We start from the raw sequence: 17,427 nt of genomic DNA, 5'->3' as shown, positions 1-17,427 counted from the left end.
ATGTGGTGTGAGAGCCTCTGCTGAATGTCCTTGTTATATTATACACTGGAGAGTCTATATAATGTGGTGTGAGAGCCTCTGCTGAATGTCCTCGTTATATTATACACCGGAGAGTCTATATAATGTGGTGTGAGAGCCTCTGCTGAATGTCCTTGTTATATTATACACTGGAGAGTCTATATAATGTGGTGTGAGAGCCTCTGCTGAATGTCCTTGTTATATTATACACCAGAGAGTCTATATAATGTGTGTGAGAGCCTCTGCTAAATGTCCTTGTTATATTATACACCAGAGAGTCTATATAATGTGGTGTGAGAGCCTCTGCTGAATGTCCTTGTTATATTATACACCGGAGAGTCTATATAATGTGGTGTGAGAGCCTCTGCTGAATGTCCTTGTTATATTATACACTGGAGAGTCTATATAATGTGGTGTGAGAGCCTCTGCTGAATGTCCTTGTTATATTATACACCAGAGAGTCTATATAATGTGTGTGAGAGCCTCTGCTGAATGTCCTCGTTATATTATACACCGGAGAGTCTATATAATGTGGTGTGAGAGCCTCTGCTGAATGTCCTTGTTATATTATACACTGGAGAGTCTATATAATGTGGTGTGAGAGCCTCTGCTGAATGTCCTCGTTATATTATGCACAGGAGAGTCTATATAATGTGTGTGAGAGCCTCTGCTGAATGTCCTTGTTATATTATACACCAGAGAGTCTATATACTGTTGTGTGGGAGCCTCTGCTGAATGTCCTCATAAAAAAAAGGAAAATATATGTATTATTAGGCATATGTGTTTTATGTTTGTTGATTATTTATCCACGGTCTATAGAAGTGTTTTGCCTATGTCTTTTTATACATGAATGTTTTTTGTTTTTTTTTATATTTACATATGTATGAAATGTAACAATTGGATGTATTTATGTTTAACCCCTTAAGGACGCAGGGTTTTTCAGTTTTTGCATTTTCGTTTTTTCCTCCTTACCTTTTAAAAATCATAACCCTTTCAATTTTCCACCTAAAAATCCATATTATGGCTTATTTTTTGCGTCACCAATTCTACTTTGCAGTGACATTAGTCATTTTACCCAAAAATCCCCCGTGTAATGGAAAAAAAATCATTGTGCGACAAAATCGAAGAAAAAATGCCATTTTGGAACTTTTGGGGGCTTCCGTTTCTACGTAGTACATTTTTCGGTAAAAATTACACCTTCTCTTTATTCTGTAGGTCCATACGGTTAAAATGATCCCCTGATTTTGTCGCACTTCTGGAAAAAATCATAACTACATGCAGGAAAATGTATAAGTTTAAAAATGTCATCTTCTGACCCCTATTACTTTTTATTTTTCCACATACAGGGCGGTATGAGGGCTCAATTTTGGCGCCGTGATCTGAAGTTTTTATCTGTACCATTTTTGTTTTCATCTGACTTTTTGATCACTTTTTTATTGTATAAAAAGTGACCAAAAATACGCTTTTTTGAATTTTTTTTACGTGTACGCCATTGAACGTGCGGTTTAATTAACAATATATTTTTATAGTTCAGACATGTACGCACGCGATGATACCACACATGTTTATTTTTATTTACACTTATTTTTTTATGGGAAAAGGGGGGTGATTCAAACTTTTATTAGGGAAGGGGTTAAATGATCTTTATTAACACTTTTTTTTTACTTTTTTTTTTTTTGCAGTGTTATAGCTCCCATAGGGACCTATAACACTACACACACTGATCTCTTATACTGATCATTATTATCCCATAGGAGACTATAACACTGCACACACTGATCTCTTATACTGATCATTGTTATCCCATAGGGGCTATAACACTGCACACACTGCTCTCTTATACTGATCCTTGTTATCCCATAGGAGACTATAACACTGCACACACTGATCTCTTATACTGATCACTGCACACACTGATCTCTTATACTGATCATTATTATCCCATAGGAGACTATAACACTGCACACACTGATCTCTTATACTGATCATTATTATCCCATAGGAGACTATAACACTGCACACACTGATCTCTTATACTGATCATTATTATCCCATAGGAGACTATAACACTGCACACACTGATCTCTTATACTGATCATTGTTATCCCATAGGGACCTATAACACTGCACACACTGATCTCTTATACTGATCATTGTTATCCCATAGGGACCTATAACACTGCACACACTGATCTCTTATACTGATCATTGTTATCCCATAGGGACCTATAACACTGCACACACTGATCTCTTATACTGATCACTGGCGTGTATTAACACGCCTGTGATCATTGTTATCGGCGCTTGACTGCTCCTGCCTAGATCTCAGGCACGGAGCAGTCATTTGCCGATCGGACACAGAGGAGGCAGGTAAGGTCCCTCCCGGTGTCCTGTAAGCTGTTCAGGATGCCGCGATTTCACCACGGCGGTCCCGAACAGCCCAAATGAGCAGCCGGGATACTTTCACCTTCACTTCAGACGCGGCAGTCAGCTTTGATCGCCGCGTCTGAAGGGTTAATACAGGGCATCACATTGATGGCCACTGTGACGACCCAATATGACGCGGGGTCACCGCGTGACCCCGCGGCATATCGCGGGAGCCGGCGGAGGACCTAAATATACGGCCTTCGTCGTTAAGGGGTTAATATTTTTATGAATGCAATAAAAAAGTTATGTTAATAAAAAATAAAAAAAAGATATCGTTGTGATCGTATTGATCTGACTTATATTTTAATGCACAGTGAATGAAGGGTGTTAATACAATGTAAGATTGGTGCCGCAAAAAACAAAAAAAAGCTCTAAAACGGCTCTGTAGATGGAAAAATAAAAGAATTATGGGAATGGGGAGAGGAGGAAAAAAGAAAACACAAAAGCTTAAATGTCCTGTGTTGTTAAAGGGTTAATACTGATAATAAAATCTGTTATTCTCTGCAGATTCTTGTAGCAGGAGATCAGAGGAGAATCTTATATCTTCAGATTATAAAGCAGATGATGATATCACACAAGATACATATGAAGAACATTCCATTATCCCAGATACACCCTCAGCCCTTCACAGCCAAGATCTGTCATCTCATCCTTATATACAGGTCCTGTCTTCTCAGTCATCACAGGATGTTCAGCTAAATAAAGGTCACAGAAAGAATGATGGACATCAAAGAGATCACACAGGGGAGAAGCCATTCTCGTGTTCAGAATGTGGAAAATGTTTTAGCCTTCAATCAAATCTTGTTCAACATCAAAGAACTCACACAGAGGAGAAGCCATTTTTATGTTCAAAATGTGGGAAATGTTTTACCCAGAAATCCTATCTTGTTGAACATCAAAGAACTCACTCAGAGAAGAAGCCATTTTCATGTTCAGAATGTGGGAAATGTTTTACTCAGAAATCAGACCTTGTTCATCATCAAAGAACTCACACAGGAGAGAAGCCATTTTCATGTTCAGAATGTGGGAAATGTTTTCCTTTTAAATCAGGTCTTGTTGTACATCAAAGAACTCACACAGGAGAGAAGCCATTTTCATGTTCAGAATGTGGAAAATGTTTTAGTCAGAAATCAGGCCTTGTTCATCATCAAAAAAATCACACAGGAGAGAAGCCTTTTTCATGTTCACAATGTCGGAAATGTTTTCCTTTTAAATCAGGTCTTGTTGTACATCAAAGAACCCACACAGGGGAGAAGCCATTCTCGTGTTCAGAATGTGGAAAATGTTTTAGTCTTCAATCAAATCTTGTTCATCATCAAAGAACTCACACAGAGGAGAAGCCATTTTTATGTTCAAAATGTGGGAAATGTTTCTCTCACAAATCAGGTCTTGTTAAACATCAAAGAACTCACACAGAGGAGAAGCCATTTTCATGTGCAGAGTGTGGGAAATGTTTTACCCAGAAATCCTATCTTGTTGAACATCAAAGAACTCACACAGGGAAGAAGCCATTTTCATGTGCAGAATGTGGGAAATGTTTTACTCAGAAATCAGACCTTGTTGTACATCAAAGAACTCACACAGGAGAGAAGCCATTTTCATGTTCAGAATGTGGGAAATGTTTTACTCAGAAATCAGACCTTGTTCATCATCAAAGAACTCACACAGGAGAGAAGCCATTTTCATGTTCAGAATGTGGGAAATGTTTTCCTTTTAAATCAGGTCTTGTTGTACATCAAAGAACTCACACAGGAGAGAAGCCATTTCCATGTTCAGAATGTGGAAAATGTTTTAGTCAAAAATCAGACCTTGTTGTACATCAAAGAACTCACACAGGAGAGAAGCCATTTTCATGTGCAGAATGTGAAAAATGTTTTGCTGATCAATCACATCTTGTCAGACATCAAAGAATTCACACAGGGAAGAAGCCAATTTAGAGTATAATATATTAACAATGTGCACAGGATAGTTGACAGATATATAATTATTTTTTTCCTTGTTTTTTATTTCAACAACAATTATACATTCCATAGAAAATCACATTTCCATTTTTCTTTGTCAATTATCAATATTTCTGAATTTTTTTTGTTTTTACCCCTCCCTCTCCCCCCCCTATACATCTCTCCAATCTGGTTCCAGTGCCCTGTCCGACCCTCGACATCTAAATATATCTTTTGCTTTATCTAATACTACCTCCCCCCCCCCCCCCCGCTAAATAAACCTTCCTATCCCTAAAACCAAACAAAATAGGAAAGTAGCATTTAGCTCCTCCCCCCCCCCCTCAGAATCCAACTTTCTATCCAGACCCAACCGCATTACTCCTCTCCTCCCTCTCACCTATTTCCTCACTTTCTCTCTCCTGGTATTTACCATACATATCTTCATTCATTCCCCTCCCCCCCCCTACTAATTTAGTATTTGCAAATTTCCTTCCCTTGCCAGCGAGGGGCGCTGCGCCTTCACATCCCACTCCTCCCTGACTATTTGTGCTCCACTGCTGATGTGTCTATTACGCACCCTCCAGGATCAGCAGTTTCGGGGAGGACCTTTGAAGAGCTATTTTAACTTTTTTTTCTTTATTTTATTTTTTTTCTTAATTCATCAGGGAAACCGCTCATATGTAATTCCTTCTCGTGGTCCACTTGGTCCAGTGCCGGGGCTCTCACCCACTCGATTCTCATTCCAACTCGGAGAGAAGGGAAATAATACCATCTTATAGATGCTACTGGCTTTGGTCGGAGAGAACACCCCCCCCCCTTACAAATATATATAATCACCCCCCCCCCTCCCCCCCCATGGCAGGAGGGAGGAAGAAGAATAATACTCCACCTTATCCCTTTATCTAAGACTCCACCAGACACAATCTTTCTCTCTCCGTCATACCTTTAATCCACCTATCCCAAATTAAGTGGAACTTAGCCAAGCACCCGGCCTTAGCTGCCCAACAGAACTCAGAATCCACCATCTTACATACTGTAGCTTTAAAGGAGAACTCTGAATCCAAGCTTTTACCCACCATTATCTAGCTTTCCCCAAGATATATAAGTATGTAAATGACCTCAGTAGCGTTACATGCAGCCATCCATGTGTTATAGCGATTCCGGAAGTGCAGCCTGTTTTTCCAAATTCTGACTGTCGTTCCACGCTCTTCGGCCGCCCACGGCCATCTTTGGAACGATTTGTCATCATGCAGCGGTTCCTCCCCGTTATATGGCAGCCCCCACTAGTGCTATTCGTTCCCTCCCATCTATGAATATTCATATACCCCCTCATTACTCAGCAGCTATTCGCTCTGCTGAGTAAATTCCTCCCACAATCCTCCTATCAGCAGACGTGAGGCGCGCCTGCGCACTCAGCAGCCTAACCGGACCGGACATGTGATCTCTCCCGGCCTATAATATAACTTAGAGTTACGCCGCCGTAACTCTAAGTTATATTCACAAAGCAAGTTACGCTAGTAATGTGAGTAAAGGCAGATTGTAGCGCATGCGCAGAAGCATTGAAGAGCGCTGCTTCATAGAGGAGACCTGGCTAATCACAAGCAAAAACAGAATATACTAATGCAAATTATAATTATGTAAATGTATTTTTCTCATTATAATGTAAACGCCCATCTTCTATATATATATATGAGTGATTTGTTTTAATAAAGTTATTCTTTGTTGGATCTTTTGGTGGTTTGTCCTTTATTTCTGTGAAAAGCGCTTTAGAAAACTTTTTTCTATCTTGCCCAAAGTAAGTATTTTTTAATACTTGTTGTTCATAGTCAAATAATAAGTAACAATAATACTATCTTTAATATATTACACTAAATTTTACAAAATGATATAGTTTTATATATTGAATAACAGTGTTATATATATATATACAGTGTGCCTGCTGCTGTTTAGAAAACTAAAATCCCTAATATATGTATATATATATATATATATATATATATATATATATATATATATATAGTTACCGTATAATACATATATATATATATATATATATATATATATATATATAACAAACAACAAAAAACGTGGTCTCAAATGGCTGGAGGTGCTCAACCCCAAATGCAGTTGTGCATATATACTGGGGGAGCAGATCCTGCCCTTGTAGTCCGTTGCTAGGGGCGATCCCCAGCATAAAAATGCATACAATGGAGGATGCCTGCAGGGACTACAAGTGCCACAATAGAATCCTACACCAGATAAATGGTGTGGATGTGTAACAATTAGAATACAATACAGGAATATGGGAGCACTACTGTGGTAGATGTAAACAATACATTGGCTATCCCTCAACACTGATGTTAAAATTGAGACATTCGCCAGTGTATCCTTATATGAAGGACACACCAGAGCCCGCACACCAACGCCAAGGTTTCTCAAATTGGTGCGAGACCTAACGCTAATCCTACCTGTGCTTGATAAGCAAAACAGGGGCCAGTGGGCAATTACGGCAGCATTCGGTTGACTCACAACTTGCTCCCAGATACCCTCCAGCGTGACTGAGCACACATGCAATGGGAGGAGGGAGGCAAGCTGCAAGCCCCACCTGAGTTGGCTATTATGGGTGCCGGGCCTCACAGGTGCTACCTTAATGCTGCCTTGTAGATATTCAAGGCGCATTAATGTTGGAGTTTACACACCTCCAAATATAAAATTTAAACAACAACAAAAAACATAGTCTCAAATAGCTGGAGGTGCTCAACCCCAAATGCGGTTGTGCATTTATACTGGGGGAGCAGATCCTGCCCTTGTAGTCCGTTGCTAGGGGGGATCCCCAGCATAAAAATGCATACAATGGAGGATGCCTGCAGCGGACTACAAGTGCCACAATAGAATCCTATACCAGATAAATGGTGTAGTCAACCGAATGCTGCCGTAATTGCCCACTGGCCCCTGTTTTGCTTATCAAGCACAGGTAGGATTAGCGTTAGGTCTCGCACCAATTTGAGAAACCTTGGCGTTGGTGTGCGGGCTCTGGTGTGTCCTTCATATAAGGATACACTGGCGAATGTCTCAATTTTAACATCAGTGTTGAGGGATAGCCAATGTATTGTTTACATCTACCACAGTAGTGCATATATATATATATATACGCTTAAGTTTTATACGCAGAAGTTCATGTGCTGAGTATACTGTGGATCATTGTTTTCCAACCAGGGTGTCTCCAGCGGTTGCATAACCCTTGCATTTTTTTTCCCCCCTCTGGTCTGTAGCACACCTGGGGGAGGGGTTAATTGATTAACTGACATCTGAGAAGTTTTATAAGCAGGAGTTGTAAGCAGGACCCACTGTAACTGTACGTATTACTCTCCCTTCATACAAGTAGTTTTTCTTAATAGTTAATAACAGCTGTTTGTCACCAAGGATATGGACAGCAGGATTGGAGGTTTTCTTCAGTGCACATTGTGCCACATGTATACATCTCTGGAGCAGCAGCTTCAGGGTGAATACCGCTGTGACAAATGTCAGCATGTTGCCCACCTGGAAGCTCGTATTAGAGATCTAGAGGAGCAAAATGCAACATTGAGGGCGATTGACAATCTTACAGAGCAAGCAGTTAGTGGGGTAGAAATGGAGGTTGGAGAAACTAGCCAGGACGCCCAAGTAGGGAGCTGGGTTAATGTAGTTAGAGGGACTGGAAAGGGGGCAAGGAAAAGGAAGGTCACTTCTGCTTCTGATCTCCCAAGTAAAATTGCCAAGTTGGGCAATGATGCGAGGGCCTCAGTATCAGAGATGGCAACCCTAGTGGATACTGGTCTCCCTAACAGCCGGGGGAACAGCTCAACTAGTAGTGTGGGGGATGGTAACGCAGGTAGGCCAAGACAGTTAGTTGTGGTAGGGGACTCTATAATCAGGAAGACGGATAGAATAATTTGTCGCCAAGACCACCTCAACCGAATGGTTTGCTGTCTCCCTGGTGCCAGGGTTCGGCATGTGGTGGAAAGGGTGGACAAATTACTAGGGGGGGCTGGGGATGACCCAGTTGTCGTGGTCCATGTGGGAACCAATGACAGAATACATGGTAGGTGGAGGTCCTTGAAGAATAATTACAAGAAACTAGGTGCCAAGCTGAAGGGAAGGACCTCTAAGGTTGTGCTCTCTGGAATACTTCCTGTGCCATGCGCATTGCAGGAAAGACAGCGGGAGCTTAGGGAGTTAAATGCATGGCTTAAGTCGTGGTGTGAGGGGGAAGGGTTTGGGTTTTTAGAGCACTGGGCTGACTTTTCATTGGGGTACAAACTCTATTCTACGGATAATTTGCACCTGAATGGAAGGGGGTCTGCTGTGCTGGGGGAGAGAATCCTGGAAGGGGTGGCTGAGTATTTAAACTAGGTGAGTGGGGGGAGGATAATAAAGCAAAGAAAGCAGACAGTGGGATGGATAGGTTAGAGAGGGGTCAGGACATAATGGTGGGTGGAGAGGAGTCCTGTGGGGGGAGGTTAAGAGCAGTGGATAAGGAGATCCATGCGTTACAAACCAGCTGTAAAAATAAACGTAGCCCGAAAAATTGTAATCCCAATAATTCAAAAAATTCCATTAGCCCCAATAACTCAATAACTACAATAAGCCCCATTAACTCAAAAAATACCATTAGCCCCAATAACTTAACCCCTTAACGACGCAGGACGTATATTTATGTCCTGCGCCGGCTCCCGCGATATGAAGCGGGATCGCGCCGCGATCCCGCATCATATCGCGTGGGTCCCGGCGCTAATCAACGGCCGGGACCCGCGGCTAATACCACACATCGCCGATCGTGGCGATGTGCGGTATTAACCCTTTAGAAGCGGCGGTCAAAGCTGACCGCCGCTTCTAAAGTGAAACTGAAAGTATCCCGGCTGCTCAGTCGGGCTGTTCGGGACCGCCGCGGTGAAATCGCGGCGTCCCGAACAGCTGATCGGACACCGGGAGGGCTCTTACCTGCCTCCTCGGTGTCCGATCGACGAATAACTGCTCTGTGCCTGAGATCCAGGCAGGAGCAGTCAAGCGCCGATAATGCTGATCACAGGCGTGTTAATACACGCCTGTGATCAGGATGAGAGATCAGTGTGTGCAGTGTTATAGGTCCCTATGGGATAATAATGATCAGCATAGGAGATCAGTGTGTGCAGTGTTATAGGTCCTATGGGACCTATAACACTGCAAAAAAAAAGTAAAAAAAAAGTGTTAATAAAGGTCATTTAACCCCTTCCCTAATAAAAGTTTGAATCACCCCCCTTTTCCCATAAAAAAAATAAAACAGTGTAAAAAAAATAAAAATAAACATATGTGGTATCGCCGCGTGCGTAAATGTCCGAACTATAAAAATATATCATTAATTAAGCCGTACGGTCAATGGCGTACACGCAAAAAAATTCCAAAGTCCAAAAAAGCGTATTTTGGTAACTTTTTATAACATTAAAAAATGAATAAAAAGTGATCAAAAAGTCAGATCAAAACAAAAATCATACCAATAAAAACTTCAGATCACGGCGCAAAAAATGAGTCCTCATACCGCCCCGTACGTGGAAAAATAAAAAAGTTATAGGGGTCAGAAGATGACATTTTTAAACGTATAAATTTTCCTGCATGTAGTTATGATTTTTTCCAGAAGTGCGACAAAATCAAACCTATATAAGTAGGGTATCATTTTAACCGTATGGACCTACAGAATAAAGATCAGGTGTCATTTTTACCGAAATATGCACTGCGTAGAAACGGAAGCCCCCAAAAGTTACAAAATGGCGTTTTTTTTTCGATTTTGTCGCACAATGCTTTTTTTTTCCGTTTCGCCGTGCATTTTTGGGTAAAATGACTAATGTCACTGCAAAGTAGAATTGGCGATGCAAAAAATAAGCCATAATATGGATTTTTAGGTGGAAAATTGAAAGGGTTATGATTTTTAAAAGGTAAGGAGGAAAAAACGAAAGTGCAAAAACGGAAAAACCCTGAGTCCTTAAGGGGTTAAATAACAACGTTAGACGCAATAACGCAAAAAATCCCATTAGCCCCAATAACTTAAATAGTACAATTAACCCTTATAACTCAAATAATAACATTAACCCCAATAACTCTGAAAATCCCATTAGTGAGACTATATGTGTAAAACTTAATGGAAATGGAAAGTGTATGTTCACAAATGCCAGAAGCCTAGCAAATAAAATGGGGTAACTTGAGGCCTTGATACTGGAGGAACATATTGATATAGTTGGGGTCACTGAGACATGGCTGGTGATATAGTTGGGGTCACTGAGACATGGCTGGACTCCTCGCATGACTGGGCTGTCAATCTGCAGGGGTTTACATTGTTTCGCAAGGATAGAATGAACAGAAAAGGTGGTGGAGTCTGTCTGTATGTAAGAAGTGGTATGAAAGTCAGTGTGAACGATGCCATAGTGTGTGATGATTCTGAGGAGGTGGAATCACTGTGGGTAAAATTACAAAAGGAGGGAAATACTGAAAAAATAATATTTGGTGTAATCTACAGACCCCCTAATATCACTGAAGAGATAGAAGTTCGGCTTCATAAACAAATAGAGAGGGCCGCCCGGGCAGGTACAGTGGTAATAATGGGAGATTTTAACTATCCAGATATAGATTGGGGCCGGGGGTTGGCTAAAACTACAAAGGGGAGAAAATTCCTAAATTTATTGCAGGATAATTTTATGGGCCAGTTTGTGGAGGACCCAACAAGAAGTGATGCCTTGTTGGATCTGATCATTTCCAACAGGGCAGAGCTGATTGGTAATGTAACTGTGCGGGAAAACCTTGGGAATAGCGACCACAATATAGTTACTTTTGACTTAAAATGTAGAAAACAAAGACAGACGGGGAAGGCAAAAACATATAACTTTAAAAAGGCAAATTTCCCTGGGCTGAGATCTGCACTACAGGACATAGACTGGGGGGAGGTGTTGTCAAATACTGATACAGAAGGTAAATGGGACATCTTTAAATCAACTCTAAATAACTATACAGCTAAATATATACCAAAGGGGGAACAAATATAAACGATTAAAACTAAATCCTACATGGCTGACAAATGAGGTTAAAAAAGCAATAAACAACAAAAAAATAGCCTTCAAAAAATTCAAATCTGATGTGTCAGCGATAACATTTAAACAGTACAAGGAGCTTAATAAAATCTGTAAAAATGTAATAAAAACAGCAAAAATTCAAAATGAGAGACAGGTGGCCAATGAAAGCAAAACTAATCCTAAATATTTTTTTAGATATATAAATACAAAAAACCAAGGACAGAGCATGTAGGACCCCTTAATAATGATAATGGGGAGGTTGTCACGGGCGATCAAGAGAAGGCGGAGCTACTGAATGGGTTCTTTAGTTCTGTATATACTATGGAAGAAGGAGCTGACATTGGCCAGGTCAGTGCTGGTAACACATCATGTACAGGTCAGTGCTGGTAACACATCATGTACAGATCAGTGCTGGTAACACATCATGTAATGTACTGAACTGGCTTAATGTAGAGATGGTACAAGGTAAGTTAAGCAAAGTAAATGTAAGCAAATCTCCAGGGCCGGATGGATTGCACCCAAGAGTTCTAAGAGAGGTAAGTTCAGTAATATCTGTACCCTTGTTCATGATATTTAGAGATTCTCTGGTGTCTGGTATTGTGCCAAGGGACTGGCGCAAGGCTAATGTGGTGCCAATCTTCAAGAAGGGCTCTAGGTCTTCGCCAGGCAATTATAGACCGGTAAGTCTAACGTGCATTGTGGGTAAATTGTTTGAAGGACTTATAAGGGATTACATACAGGAATACATAGGGGATAATAGTATTATAAGTGATAGCCAGCATGGGTTTACTAAGGATAGAAGTTGTCAAACCAATCTAATTTGCTTTTATGAAGAGGTGAGTAGAAGCCTTGACAGAGGAATGGCTGTGTATATAGAGGAGGGCTGTGTATATAGAGGGGGGCTGTGTATATAGAGGGGGGCTGTGTATATAGAGGGGGGGCTGTGTATATAGGGATGGGGGGGCTGTGTATATAGAGGGGGGCTGTGTATATAGAGGGGGGGCTGTGTATATAGAGGGGGGGGCTGTGTATATAGAGGAATGGCTGTGGATATAGTGTTTCTGGATTTTGCTAAAGCATTTGATACTGTCCCTCACAGATGTATGACAGGTAAGTTAAGGTCTTTGGGCTTGGAAACTTTAGTTTGTAACTGGATTGAACACTGGCTCATGGATCGTACCCAGTGAGTGGTGGTCAATGATTCGTACTCTGATTGGTCCCCGGTTATTAGTGGTGTACCCCAAGGTTCTGTACTGGTCCCGCTGCTGTTTAATTTATTTATCAATGATATAGAAGATGGTATTAACAGCTCTGTTTCTATCTTTGCAGATGACACCAAGCTTTGTAGCACGGTACAGTCTATAGAGGATGTGTATATAGTGGGGGGGCTGTGTATATAGAGGGGGGCTGTGTATATAGAGGATGGTAATAACAGCTCTGTTTCTATCTTTGCAGATGACACCAAGCTTTGTAGCACGGTACAGTCTATAGAGGATGTGCATAAGTTACAAGATGACTTGGATAGACTAAGTGTCTGGGCATCCACTTGGCAAATGAGGTTCAATGTGGATGAATGTAAAGTTATGCATCTGGGTACTAATAACCTGCAACATCGTATGTCTTAGGGGGGCTGTGTATATAGAGGGGGGCTGTGTATATAGAGGGGGGCTGTGTATATAGAGGGGGGCTGTGTATACTAATAACCTGCATGCATCGTATGTCTTAGGGGGGATTAAACTGGCAGAGTCACTGGTAGAGAAGGATCTGGGTGACTTGTAGATCACAGACTACAGAATAGCATGCAATGTCAGGCTGCTGCTTCCAAAGCCGGCAGGATATTGTCATGTATAAAAAGAGGCATGGACTCAAGGGACAGGGACATAATACTCCCCCTTTATAAAGCATTGGTACGGCCTCACCTGGAATATGCTGTTCAGTTTTGGGCACCTGTACATAAAAGGGACACTGCGGAGCTGGAAAGGGTGCAGAGACGCGCGACTAAACTAATATGGGGCATGGAACATCTTAGCTATGAGGAGCGATTAAAGGAGTTACAATTGTTTAGTCTTGAGAAGAGACGTTTAAGGGGGGATATGATAAACGTATATAAGTATATAAATGGCCCATACAAAAAATATGGAGAAAAACTGTTCTAGGTTAAACCCCCACAAAGGACGAGGGGGCACTCCCTCCGTCTGGAGAAGAAAAGGTTTAGTCTAAAGGGGCGACACGTCTTCTTTACCGTGAGGACTGTGAATTTATGGAACGGTCTACCTCAGGAACTGGTCACAGCAGGAACAATTAACAGCTTTAAAACAGGGTTAGATACATTCCTGGAACAAAATAACATTAATGCTTATGCAGAATTATAAAACTACATCCCTTTCCCTTATCCCCTTACACCCTTCCCTTCAATTCCCTGGTTGGACTTGATGGACGTCTGTCTTTTTTCAACCATACTAACTATGTAACTATGTAAGATCATTAGGGGGCGGTGGTGCAGATCATTAGGGCAGTAGTGCAGATCATTAGAGGGCAGTGTCAAAGATCATTAGGGGGCAGTAGTGCAGATCATTAGAGGGCAGTGGTGCAGATCATTAGGGGGCAGTGGTGCAGATCATTAGAGGGCAGGAGCAGTGGTGCAGATCATTAAGGGGCAGTGGTGCAGATCATTAGGGCAGTAGTGCAGATCATTAGAGGGCAGGGGCAAAGATCATTAGGGGGCGGTGGTGCAGATCATTAGGGGGCAGTGTCAAAGATCTTTAGGGGGCAGTGGTGCAGATCATTAGGGCAGTAGTGCAGATCATTAGAGGGCAGGGGCAAAGATCATTAGGGGGCGGTGGTGTAGATCAATAGGCGGCAGTGTCAAAGATCATTAGGGGGCAGTGGTGCAGATCATTAGGGGGCAGTGTCAAAGATCATTAGAGGGCAGTGGTGCAGATCATTAGGGGCAGTGTCAAAGATCATTGGGGGCAGTAGTGCAGATCATTAGGGGGAAGTAGTGTGGTAGTCGGGTGATACAAGCTAGCTCAGGGTCTGGTGGTATTAACCCTGTGTGGGGACAAGTTGGTATTAACCCCTTATTTGTATCGTGACGCCAGGGTGCAGGTTTTTCCAGTTGGTTCACTGCCGCTAATCTGCCCAGAAACGGTGATGGAAGTAATAGAATGTCCACGGCTGAAGTTATGCAGAACGTTAACTCTTTACTTGTAGCTTGTGCAGCAATAACAACCATTAACAGTCTTTACGGTTCTGAGGTCTCTGGTTTGCAGGTAACCTCGCACACTTGTCAGGACTGAGCATATACTTGAGTGAACCACTGTGCTACTGTTACTTTGGCTTGGAAGTAGTCACGGAGTTATAAGTGGCTGCTGTGAGATGGCTTGAGGCCTATCTGAGATGAGTAGAGATAAGAGATAAATCTGTGCTTGTCTTATCTGATGATCCCGGAACTAACACAGGAACAAACAGGAAGAAGGATCAGAATACAGTGGTCCCTCAACATACAATGGTAATTCGTTCCAAACGAGCCATGGTTTGTTGAATCCATCGTATGTTGAGGGATTCGTGCAATGTAAAGTATAGGAAGCTGTACTCACCTGTCCCCGCCGTTCCGGACCGCGACCCGCCGCTCCCCATGCTGTTCCCGCCGCTCCCGATGGTGACCCCGGGCCTCCGCTGGGCTCTCCTGGTCTTCTCCGGTCCTCCGCTGTCTTCCTCAAGGCCTTACTGGGCCTGCGTAGCGACGTCATTACGCCACTGCGTACGCCGTTCCTATTGGATGACGGGACGGCGTGCGCAACAGCGTATTGACGTCACCGGAGAGGGCCGAGAAGACACCGGAGGACCAGCGCTGGACCCGAAGGGCACCCCGGAGCATCGTGGAGGGGTAAGTAATACTCACCGCACCACACGGGGAACATTAAGCTGCTATCCGGCAGCAGCTTAAGCATTTTGTGCTGCCGGATAGCACTTAATGCGATGGCCCCGACATAAAACGGCATCGTATGTTGATGCTGACATCGACATGCGATGGCCTCTGAGAGGCCATCGTATGTCGATTTGATCATATGTCGGGGGCCATCGTATGTCGGGGGGGGGGTCACTGTACAGCCCTTTATATAGTGTGGGCTAGACTAATGCTCATTGGTGGTAGTTGCTTAGTTACCTGTGACCATTGAATCATGGGTACATCACATGACTCGCAGGTCCAAACATATAACTCTATACAAATATCACATGATAAACGTATCACATGACTTAAGGTTTTATATATCACCAATCACATATACCATACAATTTATACAACTTCAATTATAACTGGCAGAGAATATAGAAGAAGAAATAGGGTTCTTGTCATAAACGTCCACGGGGAGACAGGGATCAGAGCCAAGGGCATGAAGTGACTCTGATTAAGGGGACTCTTACCATGGGACAGAACTGTTACGACACTCCCCGACAGGTAGAGGAAGCCGCCGCTTGGAATGATCCCCTTCTCCAGGAACGCAGGTTGGTTCCAGCCGAACGTCCAACTCCCGACTGGAGGATACGAACGCGGCCGCTCCCGATCAGCAAATCAGTCATACTCCTTCCATAGCTAGAAATAACGAAAGCGCTGTCCCAATAGTAATTCCCCCCCACAAACGAGACCAGCTCCGTCTTGAGGGTTAAATAGGAATGACTTTAATGGGGCTACCTGCCCGGTATTTATGCAGGTCTCCACCAGGTGGACACACCCCTAGGGGACCTGATGGGAGACTGTAAAACATAGTGGACAGTATCCAATCGAGGTGGCTTAAACATAAGCCCTTCCCACTTTACCCATACCTCCCTCCTATCTATCCCCCAGAAAACTGGGAAGAAATCCAATTATCTCCCAGGACGAAGAAAGCCAATTATCTCCCAGAACAGAGACAATCGCCATCCCAGAACACAACAAGAAAACACATTGAAACATATAAATGACGAAAAAGAAGGCGGGCGGCAGCTTCAAGCGGTGTTTGGTAGATAAAGGGTCCGTTTTTAGTTCCATAGGATTTGTACCGAACACTGCTGATTTTTCCTCGGGTCCCAAAAACGGCCGCCGCCTCGTGGTTGGCGAACGACGACCACCCGTACGAATGGAATGGAGAGGTGTCTGCGGTTAACCACAACGTTCTAATTGGGGCCAAGAGGTTAACCAGCAGATGGATCCGTCACACAGCTCCCCCCTTGTGGGACACTCCGACAGACCCGGCTTGACCCTTTTGGCAGGTCAACTTGGGGATGACCGGACTAGGAGGTGGTAAGAAAGTTGGTTTGCCGAGACAATCCATCTGCATCCAGGGGCATCCAGGACAGGGGCATTCATAAGAGCTTGTTTAAGGGCTTGAACTCAGCTTCACAAGCTGGAGACCACAGGACCTGCTTAGGGAGATTTTTCTTGGCCAGGTCAGTCAGGGGTTTAGCAATAGTGCTGTAGTCGGGGACAAAGCGTCTATAGTATCCTGCTGTCCCTAGGAAGGCTAGCACCTAGGTCTTAGTGATAGGTGTGGGCCAGTTAGCTACTGCCTCTATCTTGGCTGGCTCGGGTCTCTTGCTCCCACACCCCACTCTGTGACCCAGGTATTGGACTTCAGCCATGCCTAAATGTCACTTTTCTGGCTTCAATGTCAGGCCAGCGGCCCGAATTTTGTCCAGGACTACCCCTACATGCACCAGGTGTTCCTCCCAGGACCCACTGTAGATCGCAATGTCATCCAGGTATGCACAAGCAAATTCCTGGAATCCATCGCTGGAAGGTAGCCAGGGCATTCTTCATCCCAAATGGCATGACCTTGAATTGGTACAAGCCAAATGGGGTGATGAAGGCCGACTTGGGGATAGCATCCTCGGCCAGGGGAATCTGCCAGTAGCCTTTACACAGGTCTATGGTGGTCAGATAGCACCCCTGGCAATGCGGTCTAATAATTCATCTACCCGGGGCA

General features: G+C 43.2%; 1 protein-coding gene across 1 annotated transcript; it reads left to right on the top strand.

The window, feature by feature from the left end:
* Nucleotides 1-3,034: 3,034 nt before the first annotated feature.
* On the top strand, nucleotides 3,035-4,418 carry LOC130297949 (oocyte zinc finger protein XlCOF6.1-like; the record flags this gene model as incomplete). Its single annotated transcript, XM_056550809.1, has 1 exon — nucleotides 3,035-4,418. A coding segment is annotated over one exon (1,348 nt), but the record flags the coding sequence as incomplete, so codon positions are not given.
* Nucleotides 4,419-17,427: the final 13,009 nt, after the last annotated feature.

Source organism: Hyla sarda, assembly GCF_029499605.1.
Source record: "Hyla sarda isolate aHylSar1 chromosome 1 unlocalized genomic scaffold, aHylSar1.hap1 SUPER_1_unloc_11, whole genome shotgun sequence".
In the NCBI taxonomy this organism is placed as follows: domain Eukaryota; kingdom Metazoa; phylum Chordata; class Amphibia; order Anura; family Hylidae; genus Hyla; species Hyla sarda.
Note: the sequence above shows the minus strand (reverse complement) of the source record. Positions and strands in the feature narration are given on the sequence as shown.